At 34.3% G+C, this 19,303-nt stretch overlaps 1 protein-coding gene and 1 pseudogene across 1 annotated transcript in view; one reads left to right on the top strand and one right to left on the bottom strand.

The window, feature by feature from the left end:
• The window catches only part of C3H14orf39 (chromosome 3 C14orf39 homolog), a 48,467-nt gene extending 32,064 nt beyond the window's left edge, over nucleotides 1–16,403 (bottom strand). Inside the window, exons 1-8 of the mRNA XM_058294933.1 lie at nucleotides 16,331–16,403; nucleotides 15,382–15,444; nucleotides 15,227–15,283; nucleotides 14,051–14,177; nucleotides 4,953–5,042; nucleotides 1,616–1,803; nucleotides 1,479–1,521; nucleotides 112–232 (exon numbers count right to left, since the gene is read on the bottom strand). Coding sequence (XP_058150916.1) covers nucleotides 112–232; nucleotides 1,479–1,521; nucleotides 1,616–1,803; nucleotides 4,953–5,042; nucleotides 14,051–14,177; nucleotides 15,227–15,283; nucleotides 15,382–15,430 — 675 coding nt within the window. The 5' untranslated portion in view covers nucleotides 15,431–15,444; nucleotides 16,331–16,403. The remainder of the gene's footprint in view (nucleotides 1–111; nucleotides 233–1,478; nucleotides 1,522–1,615; nucleotides 1,804–4,952; nucleotides 5,043–14,050; nucleotides 14,178–15,226; nucleotides 15,284–15,381; nucleotides 15,445–16,330) is intronic.
• LOC111767232 (asparagine synthetase domain-containing protein 1 pseudogene) lies at nucleotides 7,052–8,931 on the top strand (annotated as a pseudogene).
• Nucleotides 16,404–19,303: the final 2,900 nt, after the last annotated feature.

The following is a 19,303-nucleotide window of genomic DNA, read 5'->3' as shown; positions in this document are numbered from 1 at the left end:
ATATAAGCGTTATCTTAAGCCTTTCTCCAAGTGTAGACCCTCTTCAGACTGTAAACAGACCATTACATTTACATATCAATACACATATTAGAAACATAACAAAATAAATACCTGGTTTAAATAATTAGTTTCTATTTCCACTTCATCTACTTCTTTCTTCAATTCAGATGAACTTTTGGTAAAATCGTTGGCATGTTTAAGAATATCTTGTGTTTTACGTCTCAAATCAACCCTTTTATGTTAAGGAACTGTTATGCAAGTAAATTTTACATTTATAATCTTATGTATTACATCAGAAACAGTATTGTGTAACATTATTTATATGTATGTTCTATTAAGAAATAATTTGTTATATACTGAGCTTAAAAATAACATTTTATCCAAAACATTTGTTAGAGGATTTTTGTCCTTTCAGTTAAATATTTTCACAGGATTGTTTTTTGTTTTTGTCTTTTTAACCCAAGTTTATAATGTCATTACCAGTTCAGGCCTAAATTTAACTTATGTTCCCATTAATTATTTGTACCAAAGCCAACATTAAAAATCTACCCAATTTCCCTTTTCTTGCTCTGTAATGTTCATCAGTGCTCCCTGCGGAACTCAGAAGAGGGCTAGGTCTTCCATCTGGATTTTCTGCTTGAACTGGACTTATGCCCAAATTTTAAGTGGAGAATTTGTCAGCTATTAACAGACACCCTGCATAGTTATTAGCTAATACAATTTCCTGTTACTCTATAATCCTTTTAGAAGAATTTAAAAATAAATAGAATAGTGGCAGCAAAGAAGAACTCCAGAGAAAATTTGTCAGATCTTTCCTACCCTGCCTTAAAAAAATATGATTTACATGATCGGACAAAAAATCTCAGTAAATATTACATATAACACTGTATATGTATTATACACATATGGACACGAGAGCAGATGGGGGTGAGGGGGAGTGGGAGAAAAATAAATAAAATAAATCTTTTTAAAAAAAGAGTTAGTTAGGCATCTATTACAGTTTCATTATAATTATTTACTCATATGTTTGTCTCCCCTACTAAACTGTGAGCTCCTTGGAACAAAATTCTGCCTTCTTTGGTATTACATGGCACAAGGTAGGTACCCAAAGAATTTCTACAGACAAATGAATAATTTTGATTCACCTCTTACCACCATGTATCCTAACAACTAATAATCAATCTAACTGTAACTCTTTCTTTGGTAAGACAGAGCAAGATGACTTTTCATCGGTTTGGTCGCTAAGATATGTCTCTATCTTAAACCAGAGACATATGCCATTTTATTCTTATTCAAATTGCTTGCTTATGCTCACCTGGACATATATAAAAACTAGTCCCAGAAGACCTCTAAAGTAAACTCTAAATACTTTCAGTTAAACAAAAAAAAATCCATGTAATTCTCACTAGAGAAACATAATAACAGTTAAAATAATATTTATCTAATAAAAATTCTAAGAGCAACAGTATCGTGGATACATGTGTAATGTCCATTTAATAATTGATGGAAAGGGAGCAGGCACTGAAAAACAAAGTCATATTTTAGAATATTTATTATATTCTTTTCATAATTAAGATACCATTATTAAAACAATATATAATAAAAGTATTAATACCTAAAAATTCCATAAAAATAGTCTCATTCATTTTTAGTTGTTCAGTACATGCCAAAACTCTGTTTTGAATTTCTTCATGCTCTGTTTTCTTCTCATAATATTCATGTGAAAAAGGTTTTTCTGAATACTTTATTTGGTATTGCTTCAAAACATCTTTATACTGGCATATATAACCATGATACATTTTTCTGTTAAAATTAAAAGAAATGATACTTACACAACAAAAGTGTATCTAAAAGCTCTATAATATCACTTGTTAAACTCAACTAAATTAAGCATAAAAGGAAAGACAAACATCTATAGCGTCCATCAATTCTTTCTGCCCTTCAAACTTTCCCTAACTCTATCACACTTTACTACTCTACTCTTTTCCTCCAATACCTGAGTTATTCTCTCTTTAATCCTAGTCAGTTTAACTTCCACACCCACCATTATAATGAAACCACCCTTCCCAAGGTCACTAGTGATCTAATTTGTCCAATTCAATGATCTCTTTCTAGTTCTCATTCTGATTATCACTGCGGAATCTGGTTCTTTGGATCACTTACTCCTTGAACCTCTATCCTCCCTGGGTTCTGAGTCATGTCTCAGTCGGGCTACGTCTGTGACTAGACCTTTTAAATCTCCTTCAATTTTCTAAACTAAAATTATCACATGAAATAATACTCTGTGTTAAAGGTCTGGGTCCACAATCACTCATGTATACCCAAGAACTATTTTATCAAGATAATTCCAATACCATTTGAAGGAACTTCTCTGATCCATCTCAGGGTGAGGTGGAATGGTCATCTATTTAGCCACAAGTCTTGGGTGGGACTACTAATTCTTATAAGAACGTATTAACCCTTCCTTCTCACTTGGTCTATACTTGCTTCACAACAAGAGTCGGTAGACTATGGCCTGCCACCTGTTTTCATAAGGCCCATGAGCTAAGGATAGTTTATATATTTTTAAATGATTAGGGAAAAAATCAAATGAGTAATATTTCATGACACATTAAAACTAGACAAAATTCAAATTTCAATGTCCATAAGCAAAATTTTGTTGGAACACAGCTCATTCCTTAACATACTGTTTAAAGCTGCTTTTGCTCCACAACAGCAGAGTTGAGTAGTTATGACAGACTGTACGGCCCACAAAGCCTAAAATATTTACTATCTGACCCTTCACAAAAAAGTTCGCTGACCTCCTAACCCACAACAGTGAAAATGTTCAATCCAGGTTCTTTACATAGAAAATATATGCTTGAATCCTCTTCTTACCCAATTTTTATCAAATAATTAGTTTCAAGAAAAAATATTTATAGAAAATTTTCTGAAAGATTTATATTCTTTATCTTCCTCAAGATTTTCTAAATTTTATCTCTTGGATAAAGCCATCCTTTATGAGGAATTTCTTAAAAGATCCTTAAACGATTATCTCCCCTTAGCAGATGAGAAAATGAAGAGCAAGTGTTCATAAAAGTAAGGATAACAGCCTTGTATTGGTCATCACGGCCAACTCTTACGAAAGTTTTAATTTCTTAATATTACTAAACTCTGTCCCCTTAACAAGGTAAAACCATTGAGCCCAAAACAATCAAGGCACTATTCCTCAAAAGGGTTATTTGCTAATTAAGTCTCCCACCCCCACCATGTAACAATTTGGAGAATTGGGTCACAGAGGAGAGAAATATCCTTAAGAAGACTGAGTCTGGGTCACCAGATTCAAGTGAGATTAGCATACTACACCCATACTGTATATTCACACCCACTCTTCTAACAGTCTATATAGGAACTTTGGCAGAGTCCAGCATAGCCAACTCATGGTTCAAGAAAAACCATTACTATCCTATCCGCTGCCAGTAATACCATTCTTGGTGAATGCCTGGAACAGGGCTGTGAGAGTAAGAGAATCAAATAACTGGTGCCTATACTTCTTTCATTATCCATGACACCAACAAATGAACTCCTTTTCTTTTGCAAATGCCAGGCATTGAGTCATCAATTCAATCAGCCTGTGTTTCTATAAGGGAAAAATTAAATGGATGTTTTCACATTAATACTTCTGACTGGCTCAGAGAAGTCATTCACAAAAAACACTGTCAGAGGAGTACAAATTGGAATTGGCTTGCGGTAGCACCTCAAAGACTCATTTTTGAAATAATTCTGTATAGTCATGGCTTTGCACTGAGAGATGTTATAAGAAGCAGTTATTTGGGGGAGGCCATTGTAGATACTAACTCCCATATTGCACAATTTCATGGAGAAATTTCTCTTGAGCCTAAGTACTAGGAAAAAAACTCCACTTATACTAAACAATTGAACTGTTTTTTAAAATGAGTAATGTGAATTTCAAACTGGTCACATTTTCTCAATGTTTTGACTACTAGGAATTTCAAAGCCTAATTTCATATCTAACCAACATGAAGGACCATGCAGTAAGAACTTGTAAGTGGACCAAAAGTTTCATTTTCATATATTATCCTTACTTCCTTGTCACCTTGATTAGTATATCTAGTTATTTTTAATACTATTTTTAATATCTTCAAATGATATTGTACCCTAGGTTTCTCCTCTTTTTGCTCCATACATTGTACTGGTCAACCTTATCCATTTCCATGATTTTAAATACCAATGAAATCCAAATCTATACCTACAGTCCCTATCTTCTCTTGAGGCACATCTTTGACTATTAAGGGGTACTGCATTCTAGATCTGTGTGTGTGTTAAATTAAAATATATAAATATACTGGTATCCAATTATGTTAAAATGTCAGTTTTTTTAATTAGGTGAAATTTTTGTATTATATAATGTGTTCAAAGTACCTCACCTTACTTGTTTCATTAAATTCACTAATTATATTTAGTCCCCAAGACCATGTGATTATATACATTTTTTAAATCCTACACAATTATCAGTGTTTCTCCATTAGAATATAACCACCCCTATAAATCTGTAAAGTTTGAAAAACTGAAGTTTGATATCAAATGTTTTTCAAACATCAATACCCAAAATTTTCATAACCTATTTCTACAGATAACTATTCCCCCAGATGTTTGTCTCTAACACTTCAATAACAAAGACCACTAATTGAGACACAGTGCTAAAATAATTGCTACTGAGAAATAGTTTATACCTAAACATAGCCAGAGTTAACACAACTTTACTACAATCACCAATGGCACCCAAAGAGTCCAAAATATGGCATTTACCAAAAAACAAAACAAAAAACCCCACAAAATTCACTCAGTATATAAAATTTCTTCCTTTTTCAATGAACATTCTTATGAGGCATAATGCCCTATTAATACAAAATTATAAAACTGATATGCTCAAATTAATGTATGTAATATACTTGTCTTTTTCAGTAGTTTCTTGATAAATAGTAACTTGTTCCTGCATATAATCTTCATGTTTATGAAAAACATCACATGTTGGCTTCCAGCTATGGAAAAATATTATATTTCAATTAGCATTTCAGAATGAGAAACAAATTGACAAAGATAATAAATTTAACCCTCTAAATATAAAAAAATATTTTTCTTTCTAGAGAAAATAAGCTTACATCAAGAAAAATATACCCATCTCTCATTACCACCTTTTATGCACTTATACATATTCTCAAATATCCATTAATATTTAATATAACCTTTTTTGGAAAGATGACTAAGGAAGGAGCAAAAGTGGCACGGCTGTTGCTAGGTCATTTCTATCATACACTGCAACACTCCAACACCAGCCTTTCTTCTTCATCATATTTCTAAGATGTTGGCCAAGAAAATCTTTTGGAATACGCATTCAAAGAGCTAGGACAGGGACTAAAGAGTTTTTTCGTCTGCTTTGAAACTCAGAAAGGCATGTTGTTAAACCCTCCTGAGCTAGAAGGAAAGACTCCAGGACATATAAGATAATAATAATGAGTATTTATCCCATACATTTTTTGTTTTACTACATGACTTTTAAAAAGTTCACAAATATGAAAAATTTTAAACTAATAATCATACGGCATTTTTATTCTAAGTATTCCTCAAATATTTCCTCTAGCTCTTTTGTCTAATCTTTTATCTGATTCAAAAAGTATACAAGCTATATGGATTAAGAAGGAAAAAATAAAACTGTCTTTGTTCACTTATAATGTGATTGTCTATGTATAAAATTGCAAAGAATGAGTAAAAAACCTCCTGGAATACTAGGTGATTATGGCAGGGTTGCAAGATACAGGTTAATATACAAAAATCATTTGCTTTCCTATATATTAGCAATGAACAACTGGAATTTGAAATTTTGAAAAACAACATTTACATTAGCACCAAAAAATGAAATATTAGATATAAACCTAACAAAAATGCACAAGATCTATATGAAGAAAACTACAGTATTCTCATGAAAGATACCAAAGATCTAAATAAATGGAGAAATATTCCATGTTCATGAATAGGAAGATTCAGTATTATTAAGACATTAATTATTCTCAGCTTGATTTACACATGTAATGCAATCCCAGTTAAAATCTCAGCAAGATACTTCATGGATATCAAGACTTGCAAATATCAAGAAATTAATTATAAAGTTTATGGACAGACAAAAGACCCAGAATAGCCTAAAAATACTGAAGAACAATGTCAGAGGACTGACTCTACCTGACCTTAAGACATACTATTAAAAAAAAAAAAAAAAGACATACTATAGGGAAGCAGATGTGGCTCAAACAATTGGGCTTCCATCTACCATATGGGAGGACCCAGGTTCAATCCCTGGGGTCTCCTGGTAAAGGCGAGCCAGGTCCATGTGACAAGCAACACAGCAAGATGATAATACAACGAAACAGAGGTGCAAGGGAGAGTCAAAGCAAGATGTGACAGAAACCAGGAAATGAGGTAGCACAAGACAACTGGTTACCTCTCTCCCACATCAGAGGTCCCCAGAATCAAATCCCGGTAAAGCAAAGAGGAGAAAAACGGGAAGAGAAGACAGACACAGAAGATCACACAACAAATGGACACAGACAGCAAACAGGAGGGTGGGGGGTAGAAAAAATAAATTAAAAAATAATAATGAATAAATACATTTTTAAGAAACATACTATATAAAAAGTGCTGCTGGGTGCCAGCCAACCTGTTGGTTCTGAGATTCCCACTCTCAGAGGAAATGCCCAGCCAGAGGGAGCAGGCAGAGGATGGTGCTAGGCTGGTGTCCAACAACTCAACTCTGCACAAGGAGGAGCTCAGCAGCAAGATTAAAAGATCAGAAAGTGGTTTGGATGAACTTTCTAACTTGAAGAAAGACAGGAAAGTATATAGGCAACAACAGAAGAGCAACAAATTCTTTCTTGCAGACCAAACTGAAATGCTCTCTGAAAGCAAATATTGGACGAACTGAAAAAAGAATACCAAGAAATAGAGAACTCAGAGAAGAGTAAATTCAAGGAATAGTCAACTTTAATTTCACCTAACAATGTGTGGCATTTGTTATTCTGTAAGCTTTTCTGTTGAACATTTCAGCAAAATTCTGAAAGAGGATTTACTGTATAATCTTAAATGATGGGGGCCCAATAATAGTAAGCAATTGTTAAAGTCCAATGTTAACTACCAGTGTTTATTTTCTGGTCACATCCTTCACTTAAGAGGTGTTTTGACTGTCCAGCCTATGGAAGATGAAAGAGGCAATGTGTTCCTGTGGAATGGAGAAGTCTTTAGTGGAATAAAGGTTGTAGCTAAAGAGAATGATATTCAAATTATGTTCAATTATCTTTTCTAAGAATTAAACTGGTATCTTGTCACTCTTCTCAAAAGTCCAAGGTCCTTGGTCTTTTATATATTATCGATCATCCAGTCATTATTTATGGTTTGGTAGGAATTTTTTTTGGCCACTGTAGCTTGCTTTGGCATTTTAATAATATGGATGAGAGTCTCTGCCTCTCTTCAGTTGGCACCCAAACATCTGGAGTGACCAATCAGTGGCAAGAAGTTCCAGCATCTGGAATTTTCAGAACTGATCTCAAGTCTTCTGCCATTTCCAAATGTGTGATTTTAAAATTGTATCCATGGAAATATATTTCTAAGGCAAATGTTATCGAAGAATGCATTAATAGCCTGACTCAAATTTCAACAGACTTGCCAACATTTGTGTTGGTGGTAGCAAGTGAGGACCAACTACACCTCAAAGAACCTGTTGTTCCTTTAAATATGATGTTGCCAAAAGTTCCATTTGAGACTCATGCCCTAATATTTCCAGCATCCCACCTACAAGAGAGACATTTCAGGTCTTTCTTACTGACAGACACATGAAAAAAGTTTTTCAGCAATTCATTGATGTCCTGAGTACAGCTGTAAAGAGATGTGTCTTGTGTTTACCTAGGTATGAAAGCTTGATGCCAAATGAGATTTTGAAAACTGGTGATAGGAAAACAAATGTTGTAATTCTGCTTTCTGGAGGCATTGATTCTGTGGTTATTGCAACCCTTGCTGACCACCAAATTCCTTTAGATGAACCAATTGATCTTAAAGTGGCTTTCATGACTAAAGACATACCAACTTGCTTTAACAAAAAAGGAGTAAAGAGAAAAATCATTGTGAATACCTTCTGAAGAATTCTCTAAAAATCTTCCTGATGCAGATGGTGATAGCCCTTATAAACAATTCAATGTACCGGATAAAATCACTGGAACAGCGGGTCTAAAGGAGCTATAAGCTATTAACCCTTCTCAAATGTGGACTTCTATTGAAATTAATGTTTCTTTGGAAGAACTGCAAAAGTTAAGAACTCAAATATGCTAATTAGTTCAGCCCTGGGATACAGTTTTGGATGATGGCATTGGCTGGGCAGTCTGGTTTGCTTCTAGAGGAACTAGCTGTTTAGTGACCAAGGATAACGTGAAATCATATCAGAGCAGTGCAAAGGTAGTTCTTACTAGAATCAGTGCAGATGAGCAACTTGCAGGCTATTCTCACCATTATGTCTGCTTTCAGTCACATGGCTTTTAAGAATTGAACAAGGAAATAGAAATGGAATTACGAAGAATTTCTTCTAGAAATCTTGGTCGTGATGATAGTTAATGGTGAGCAAAATTTCCTTTCTTGGATGTCTCCTTTCTAAATTTCCTACTTGTTTGAGAAAAGGCGGACTTTACCCCACGGAATTGGTGAGAAACTAATTCTGCGGCTTGCAGCTCTGGAACTTGGTCTTACATCTTCTACGCTTCTGCCAAAATGGTTCATGCAGTTTGGATCCAGAATTGTAAAAATGGAAAAGAACAAAAAGGCCTCTGATAAATGTGGAAGGCTTCAAGTCAATCCTTAGAGAACCTTTCTATTGAAAGGGGGATTAAAATGTAATACTTCATAACGTGACAACATTTACTGAATGACAGTTATAAATAAAATACTTTGTTCCTTTATTATTGTAAAAAAAAAAAAAAGACCTACTATAAAGCTACAGTGATCAAGACATAAATGGTATTGACAAAAGAACAGATAAATAGATCAGTGGAACAGGACAGCCCAGAAACATAGTCCACACAAATGTAGTCAATTGATCTTTGATAAAGGAGCAAAGGCAATTCAATGGAGAATGCACAGTCTTCAACAATGGTACCAGAACAAATGAATATGCAAAAGAAAAATGAATCTAGATACAGACGTTACACCTTTCAAAAAATTAATTCAAAATAGATCATAGACCAATGCAAAAGACAAAACTATAAAACTTCCAGAAGATGATATAGAAGAAAATCTAGGTGGTCTTGGGTTTGGTCATATATCTTAAATACAACACCAACAGCACAATAAATGAAAAGAAAATTGATAAGTTAGACTTCATTAAAATTTTAAACTTTTGCTTTGTGAAAGACACTTAATATAAAAGGACAGGCCAATGACTTGGAGAAAATATGTGCAAAACACATATCTGACAAAGGGCTTATATTCAAAATATAAAGAACTCTTAAAACTCAACAATAAGAAAATAAATAACCCAATTAAAAAAATGGGCAGAAGAGCTGAACAGATACCTCACCAAAAAAGGTAAACAGATCATAAAAAATGATAAATAGCATATGAAAAGATGCTTAACATTATATATCATTAGGGAATTGCAAATTAAAATAATAATAAGATACCACTACACACCTAGAGTAGAATGGCTAAAATCCAAAGCACTGACAAAACCAAATGCTGACAAGGATGTGGTGCAACAGGAGCCCTCATTCATTGCTGATAGAAATGCAAAATGGTACAGCCACTTTAGAAGACAGTCTGGCAGTTTCTCACAAAGCTAAACATAAACTTGCCATACAGTCCAGGAAACCTGGTCCTAGGTATTTACCCAAATGAGTTAAAAACGTTTGTCTACACAAAAACCTGCAAATGAATGTTTACTCAGTTTTATTTATTTAATTGCAAAAAATTGGAAACTACAAAGATGTCCTTCAATAGGTGAATTAATAAAACAAAATGTGGTATACACATGCAATGAATGATTATTCAGCAATACAAGAAATGAGCTATCAAGCCACAAAAAGTCATGGAAGAAACATACGTGTATATTGTGAATGAAGCCAGTATGAAAAGGTTACATACCACATAATTCCAACCTTATGACATTCTAATAAAAGCAAAACTATAGAGACAGTAAAAAGATCAGTGTTGCCAGCAGTTCAAAGCATTGGGAAGAGGGACGAATAAGTGGCACACATCACATTTTAGAGCAGGGAAACTATTCTGTATGATACTGAAATGGTAGATTATGCATGTCAAAACCCATAAGACTGGTACAACACAAAAATGAACCCTTCCCCATCCCTCGTAAAGAAAAAACAGATAATGAGAGGAAAAAAAAAAGCAATGGGCCGACAATGAGCATAAACAACGAGCAAAAACAATGAGCAAACAGACAAGGGAGTCATGGGGAGGGAGGCTCAACACCCTACTGACACAGCCCAATCAAAGCCCTAATCAGAATTTAATCATGCCCAGGCACAGACCAGTTTACAAACATAATATTTATTTTTGGAATTCATAACTATTATCAAACTGCTACAACTATTAAAAATTTTTTTTAAAGAATACTTTCCCACTTCGGAAATACAAATATATAGAAGGAAATAACTATCACCCATGTTATCAACACTGAATATAACTACTCTTATTATTTTAATAAATTGCTTCCAAATTTTACTATAAATATGTATTTCAACATAGTTAAGCTCATACTCACATATAACACCATATCCTCTTTTATCATTTACTTTTAAATTTACACATTTTCCTTGTCACTAAAAAGGCACTGTAAAGATTTTAATGGAAATATAATATTACATAAATTATTTAACCATTCCAATACTGTTGGCTATTTGTGCTTAATCTAAGTTTATTATAAACAGAATTTGTACTTAAATATTTGATTTTCCAATTAATTCCTTAGAAAATATTCCCCAAAATGTATGTAATGAAGGTCAAAGGTTATAAGTACATATCTTCTATTTTTAAAATTCCATAATACATGTTCACTGAAAAGATATTCACTATTAAGCATTGTGATGTACATTCTTATAGACATTTTCTAATATTATACATAAATATACTATTACTAAGTTAGATTCGTATTATTAATATTGTTTTATAACTTCCTTTGTTCAATCTGTAATATACCGCTAACATCTTTCCATGTCAATAAATATATACCGATATCATAATTTTATTGGCTACCTACTGTTTATTCACATGGATATACCAAAATTCATTTATCCAAAATTCATTCATTTAATCCCCTAAAGTTATACATTAGAATTGCTTCTACTGTTTTGGTATAATAAAAAAGGTTGAGACAAATAACCTTGCTGCACAATACATCTTTGAGAGAATACCTAATTATTCCTTACAAAAAATTCTCAGACATGGAATAGCTTAGCCAAAGTCCTGTTTATTTGTTGTTGTTGTTTTCGGTCTGTTTATTTTTAAAGCTTTTAAAAATATATACTGAAATGTCATCCAAAAGGTTTATACCAATGTACATTCCTACAGTGTATGAGAGAACTTTCTTAACTCCCTGGTCAACACGAAGTATCATCTTTCTTTAAATCTTTAAAAACTTAAGGGTAAAACTATGGCAGTTCATTGTTGCTTTAATTTGGCTCTCTTTGATTATTAGATTGAACATTTGTTCACATACGTATTTTTTTAAAGATTTATTTTTTATTTATTTCTCTCCCTCTCCCCCCGCGCCCCACTGTCTGCTCTCTATTTTCATTCGCTGTATGTTCTTCTGTGTCCACTTGCATTCTTGTCAGCAGCACTGGGAATCTGTGTCCCTTTTCGTTGTGTCATCTTGCTGCATCAGCTCTCCGTGTGTACTGCGCCACTCCTGGGCAGGTGTGCTTTTTTTGTGTGGGGTGGCTCTCCTTGCAGGGCACACTAATTGCGCATGGGGCTCCCCTACGTGGGGGACACCCCTGCGTAGCACGGCACTCCTTGCTCGCATCAGCACTGCACGTGGGCCAGCTCACCACACGGGTCAGGCCTGGGTTTGAACCCTGGACCTCCCATATGGTAGGCAGACGCTCTACCAGTTGAGCCAAATCCTCTTCACTCACATATTTTTAGATTAAGTACCTCCTCACTTTATTATTTATCTGCTTTATCTTCTTTGTCCATTTTTCTAATGGGGTCTTTGTCTTTTCCTTATTGCCACAAGTATTTTACAATTTTTTAAAAAAATTAATCTTTATCTGATATTATTTCTAGCTTATCATTTGTCTTTAATAGTCATTCTGGGGTATTCTACTTTTTATTTGTATGTAGTCACATTTATCCATCTTTTCCTCTGTTGTTTGTGCCTTTGGTGACATATTTACAAAACCTTCTTCCCTCAAAGATTATATAGTCACTATGTCTTCTACTTAATACTTTCATAGATTCATACTTTGCATTTAAATCTCTTATTCAGCATGTTGAAATCATAAACTACTGATTTTTATGAATTTAAATATATTAAAATCAATAGCTCTTACTAACTCTCTTCAGTACCCAGGAGAGATTATGCTAAGGTATATCCACGATACAGGGTAGATTCTAAGGGGAAGTTATCATTACTTTTCTAGCACCACTGCAACCAGTTAAGGGAAACCATTGACAAACCCCAATACAATAAAACCTAGATAAAAATAAGAAAATTTCAAACATAATTTTTTGCCTATCATATTGCCAAAAATTTTAAAGATTGAAAGTCCAGTGTTAGCAAGGGTGTGAAGAAATAGAAACTCTCAAACATTGTTTCTGGGAGAATAAATTGTAAAAACTTTTTGGAAGGAAATTTGACAATATCTATCAAATGTTTACATGTGCATACTCTTTGATCTAGCAATTTTACTTCTAAGAGTCTATTCTACAGAAATACATCTATAAATGTGGAAGGGTATATGTTTATGTTAGTTACAGTAGGGGAAAACTAGAAATGACCTAAATGTCCATCAAGAGAGAAATGGTTAAATAATTAATATACACCAATACTATAAAATACTAAGAAGCTATTTAAAAGAATGAAGATCTGTACATAATTACATGTTTGTATTATGTCTGTACATAATTAATTTGTTACTACTGTTAAATTTAAAAGCAAATTGTAGAATAAGTATATTATGATCTCATTCTTGAAAAGAGAAAGACAAATATGTAGATAGATGTGTATATATGTATACGTAATAATGTTCATGTACATTATTCAACATAATGTTGAATATTTATTGGAAAATGTCTGGAAGGATACTCACCAAACTGTTAAGAGTGATTACTTAAAAGGAGGAAAACAAGGCAGGGGGTAGGGTCAGCAGGAAGAAAAAACTTTTTGCTGCATACATTTGTGCATTGTTTGAATTTTTATATTAAGTACGTGTTACTTTCATAATTTTTAAGAAACAGTAAAAAATAGAAATGGGGAAAAGCAATAAGGCTTATTAAATTTTTGAATAAAAAATTTCTGTAACAAATGTGAATCTGAAGTATAATACTACTTAGTACAAAGTCCACATAAAATTAAGTCCAGAAAGCTAACACATTTTATAAGTATTTATAATAAAACAATAAAGTAAATTTTATTCACCATGCTTTGCTACAAAATGCTTTAAGTTTAACAAGGTTGAAAGAATCCTTAACATATTGAATAGTTTTATTTTTAAGAGCTACTAATTTTAGACTGGATTCCCTTACCAAAAAAATAAGAAAATTCAAAGATAGAAACTATTTCAAATTTATAAAAAATATTTTTCTTGATGTAAGCCTTTTCAAAATTCTGTATTTAAACAAATTAGTGAGTTAACAAGGGCAATTTAAAACTTGATTCATCATTTTGCAATATAGAATACCACTTCTCAACAACAGCATCTTCAACTATGAACTCAGAAACCTTGAATAAAAGAATCTAGTGACAGTTATTGAAAGTTCATTTCTTCCAAATACTCACTCACTACAGTTGTCTTTGATCTCCTTACTATGTTTACAGTAATGACCAATTTCCTCATCTGTTGTATTTATGTTTTCGTGTATCTTGCAAATAGTTGCTTTGTTTTCTTTAATATCTTCAAAGCATTCTGGAAGAGGTCGTTTTTATTTTATTAAGATAGAAATTAAAAATTCAGAATAAACAAATATAGTAGGAAAAAAGGGGTATGGCAAGCTACCTAAAAAGAGCAGAGCCAGAGAATGGAGAAGTAAGGCTTGTGACGAGAAGGGTCCTATACTATAAAGAAGAGAAGTAGGATAGGCTTGTCCCTAGGTTCAGAAGCTAAGGAGTTGTGCTTGGGATTGAAGAGAAATAAATGTTCCCTGTCCCTCATCTGTAACATAAGAGGTGCTAGATTAAGTGATATCTTAAGATAGATCAGTTGCATCATAAGATGCTGAGTTAAACAACATTTAGTCATTTATGATACTAAAGAGACTTTTGTTATTGACAAATGTTAAATTTCTATTCATCAATTCTACATGAATTCTTTAAAGCATATTCAACTCACTTATTTCTTTGTGACTGATGAATAAACATATGACAGAAATAAAGTAATTTCATGAAAAAGTAAAATAAATTCTTAATGCTCAGTATTCATTTTTGATTGCAGGAAAGATAAGCAAATTCTACCTTTTCAGAACTATTAAGAAAATAGTTTTTTCTTCTGATAGTTTTTATGTAGAATCCTAAACCGAGAGTACATATTTAATTTTCCTTGCTATTTCATTCATAATATTCTTTTTCAGAATTACTACTAGAAACATAGCATTCATTAATCATGGCCCCTGATTTCTGGTGTTTTTAGAGTTTAAAAAAATTTTCACTCAGATATTTAAAATAACTGATGATGTTTAAGGAAAAAACAACACCCTGTTAATTGCACTTATGAGGTTATTTCTGCTTAAAGCAAAATTCTTCAACACAAAGTAATTAAATGCTGAATACAAAAATTTACTACTTAAAAACTGTAGTTAACCACCACTTTATCTTTGGTAAATTAAATAGCTCATTATTAATCACCAGATAGAAACGGCACAAAAGTTACAATGCCAACAACATCAGGGCAACTGGATATTATTTTCTATGTCATAAAAATAAAAGACTAAAATATGTTTATCATGCAAAATCACTTACTATTAATTCGTTGTATCATATCTTCTTTAGTACTTATGTCTTGCTCATACTGGAAAACTAAAATAAATAATTCTTTTGTGAATTGACTTCATTTTTAAGATGTCAAATTGTAATACAAATGGTTACCTCTTTCTTTGTTTTCATTTTATACCTACCAAATTCTAGCAAAAGTCTGTCCAAACTGACAAATAGGCTGTCATTCATCTTGGATATTATGTCTTAAAAAAAAAAAAAAGACATTTATGAGTAAAGGAGTTTCTGAAGCCTTGCACTGAACACTGTCTATTCCTAACAGCCCTTTTAATATAGCACACCTTCACAGAAAACTGTGGATGGAACAAAAACTGGCGAGGACAGAGACCTTTTCTGGCCGTAGCTACAATCCCTGTATAGCACTGGGCACAGCCCTAGCAGACACGAAATACTTGCTTTGAAGGACGTTGTATGAAAGGTTTTTTTTGGGGGGGGAGCCTTCATAATTGTTTATACGTGGTATTTTAACAAGGCTTTGAATCTTCGGTGTCCAGACACCCCGACTTTTCAAAAGGATACTCCCTTAAAATAAAAAATATCTCTAAACGGTTTACCTAAATTGTTACACGCCTCCCACCTTGGTTACTACTGCGAAGAGCAAGATTCCTCAAGAAAGAGAACTGAAACCTAACAGCGAAGTGAAACCTTGAGAAACAGTGCAATATACATTTACAAATTTACCAGCAAGAATCCAAAAGTGGCGGTTTTCACAAGATTGCCTATTCCCATTACAAAATACGCCTGAAGCGGGATTCTTATCACTCGTTACCCACAGATTCGAGGAGCCACTCTTGCCCGGCGTTTTTACGCGTAAAATTCACTCACGGACTCACCCTTCCCCACAGCCTAATCGCTTTCCCGCACCCGAGTCCGCCCCTCACACGCACGGCTTCCTCTGGTTCGCTGCGCTCCAACCACGCGCCGGGAGGCGACGAGCGTCGCGGGGCCGGGGCGGCGGGACCAGGCGACGCGCCCGGCCGCCCCCAGAACGCGACCCCCACTCGTTCTCGGGGCACGGCCCGCCAGTGTCCCCTCAGGACCGCCTGCCCAGGGAACAACCGCCAAACCCACCTCTCTTTCCTGCTCCCCTCAACGGTCTCTCTGGAACCCCAACGTCCGCACCTTCCTTCCAGGGGTTCCAGGCTTCACTCGGGCGTCTGTCACGCCGCCCCCGCCACGCCGGAGTCTGACTGGGAAGGGACGGAGCCCCGCCCCCTCCGCTGGCCCCGCCCAGCCCCGCGGGGAGACCCGGAGAGGGGATTGCTCCTACCTTCCGCGGAGAAACGCGGACCCAGCGCCCTGCAACCGAGCAATTGAGTGTTGAAGTTACGGAGAGTAAGGGACTCTCCCGGAGCCTTAAAGACAAGTGTTTTTTAAAACTATTAACTCCTCTTGTAACATAACATGACGCTTTTGAAAATATTCTGGGCAACAGCAATAAAAATTTCTATTAGCTTCAATATGACAGTAAAAAATCTTGGATGAAGTTTTTGGATTCAGCATTTTTCAAAACTTTTACAAACTCAAGCGTAAGAATTCAACAAGCATTTTCAACCTGACTCATTTGTTCAGATTCAAATAAAGTGCACATTAGTATTTTTCTGCCCAAATGCTGTTTTTAGATCAGTTATAGTCTTATTAGACTTCGTCTGCATATCTAAACTGAAGTGAAAAGTGGAGGAAAAAAAAAATCTTAAGTTAGTCGTCCAACTTACCTCAATTATTGGTATATTTCTGGTGAAAATGCTTTTAATCAAGCGATTTAAATAGTTGCTTCAATTCACCATGTTTAATTGTTTCACAGATTATTTTTTAAAAGAGAGAAACTTTCAGAAGTTTTTCTTGTTGGAGTACCTCAGATCAGAGGTATATCCATAAACACATTTAATATAATGTAATGTTGCTCACTAGTTAGAATTAATGATAGTGAGCCATCAAAGCTAATGTAAGTTTTGATGACATAAGAGACTTAGCAGATTTATTCTTATTGTATGCGCTCATATGTATTTATTAACTATCTGTCTTCAGGAAGGCATGAGAGAATGAATATGTAAGGCAAAGTTATTTAGTCTTGCTGGTACTACATTGCTACAACTGTCAAGAAATTTTGATAGGTCAAAAAAGTTGATTACCTTCACTAAGTTTTCTTATAGTTTGTAGAAATTTAGAGACACCATCTTACTGAGACCCAAAAATCAATTTATTTGCATTTGTATTCAGATTTATGCATGTTCTAATTACTCTCACAAAAATAAACCAGAGTCCTATCACCACCACCTCCTATTCCATTCCCAAAACCCCTTCTGGAAAAGCAATGAAAATGTTCCATCTCCTAGATAATTTTAAATAAATTTTACCCCCACCTCCAATGAAGTGTAGTGCTGTGTTTGAAAAATTACAGAACCTTCGCTCAGGTCAACATTATCCTAACAAATGATTTTCTGGGAAAGTGCTCCCTTAAGACAAAAATCTATCCCCAACTATTATTAGCACCTTTGTCTCTTGCTCCATACACACAAAAATCAGAATATGAAGAAAGCCTTTATTTAAACCTGCTGAGCATTCTAATTGCATTGTATTCCTCTTCTCCTTTTACTGCTAAATTTATCTAACAAAATATGTCTCCTACTTACTATTCCTCCCCCACTCCTTTCCTCATTGACCTTTCAACTACTATCCCCATCACACTAAACTGCTTTTTCAAAGATTATTGATAAAAAATATTTTTATTCCAAATCTAGCAGTCTTTTCTCAGTCTTATACCTCCTCTCTTTTTCCCCACACTCTTCCATATTTGGCCTCACTAAAATGCTCTACAAACCTGACTTCCAAAACACTACTCTCTTCTAATTTCCCCACTCTTCCTCACTGCTCTCTGATTTTGACTTCTACTTCTTTCCTCCATACCACCACCACCCCAAGTATGGAATCTTAGCAAGATGTTTCATTTAACCCTACCCTTTTCTACACTCTTTTCTTGTGTTACTCATCCTTAATGTCTTCATTTATCATGACTATGCTTATTACTCCCAAATCTATAATTCCAATTCTGTCCTGTTATCTAAGAGTTATGTTCAAGTATTTACCAAATATTTATTTTTACATGATTTTCCATCAATGCAGGTTCAACATGATCCAAATTCAAATTCACCCCTTCCTCTGCTTGTAATATGTCTGTATGGCACAATTGTTCTCCCAAAAATAAAAATACTAAAACTTGGTATCTTCTAAGACTAATAACTCCTATTTTCCTCTTATATGTAATTATTTACATAAGTCTTGCTAATGTTTTTCTTTGAAATATCCCTTTTCTGCATCCAATCAACTCTGTACAGAGTCTTTGTAGTGAAACATCTATGGTTTCAAATTCTGGTTCTGTCATTTGTTAAGGCAAAGCTCTGGTATGTTACTAACCTAAGCTTCAGTTTCTTTAAATGTAAAGTGAGAAACTTAATAATGCCAGTATCATAGAATTGTTGGAAGATTAAATTAAATAATTTCTATAAAACCTTTAGTATGGTGTCCAAGACATAGTATATAATAAAATTCTACCAACCAAACATATTGACCTACCTACATCACTATTCTATCTCCCTTCCCTTTGTTATAATAGTAGCACTGTCTCTCCTCTTATCTAAAGCCAATTCCTCAGAACCTGTATTTTGAGTGCATTTCCTTTTGCCTCCTCAGGAATGTTAAAATATCAAATATCCCTCTCTCTCATGTGTATTCCATGTCTTCACTTCAGTTGGATCCTTCCCATCACCTTGAAACACGGTAAAGTCTCTCCCAGTTTAGAAGGGGCAAGAGGAAGAGAGGGAGAAAAAGAATAGAAGGAGGAGGGGGAAGAAAAGGAAGGGAGGGGGAGGGGAAAGACGGGGAAGAGGAAGAAAGGAAGAAAGGGGAAAATCTTTGCTAGACACTAAAGTTCCTAACAGTCAAAAATGGTATTTCTCTCACCAGTTTCATAGCCAAACTTTTTCTCAAAGATTTGTCTATACACTGTCTCTATTTCCTCCCCTCCTTTTCATTTCTCCACTTAAC

The sequence above is a fragment of the Dasypus novemcinctus genome, chromosome 3, assembly GCF_030445035.2.
Source record: "Dasypus novemcinctus isolate mDasNov1 chromosome 3, mDasNov1.1.hap2, whole genome shotgun sequence".
Taxonomy (NCBI): Eukaryota; Metazoa; Chordata; class Mammalia; order Cingulata; family Dasypodidae; genus Dasypus; species Dasypus novemcinctus.
This window is presented reverse-complemented; position numbering and strand designations above follow the sequence as displayed.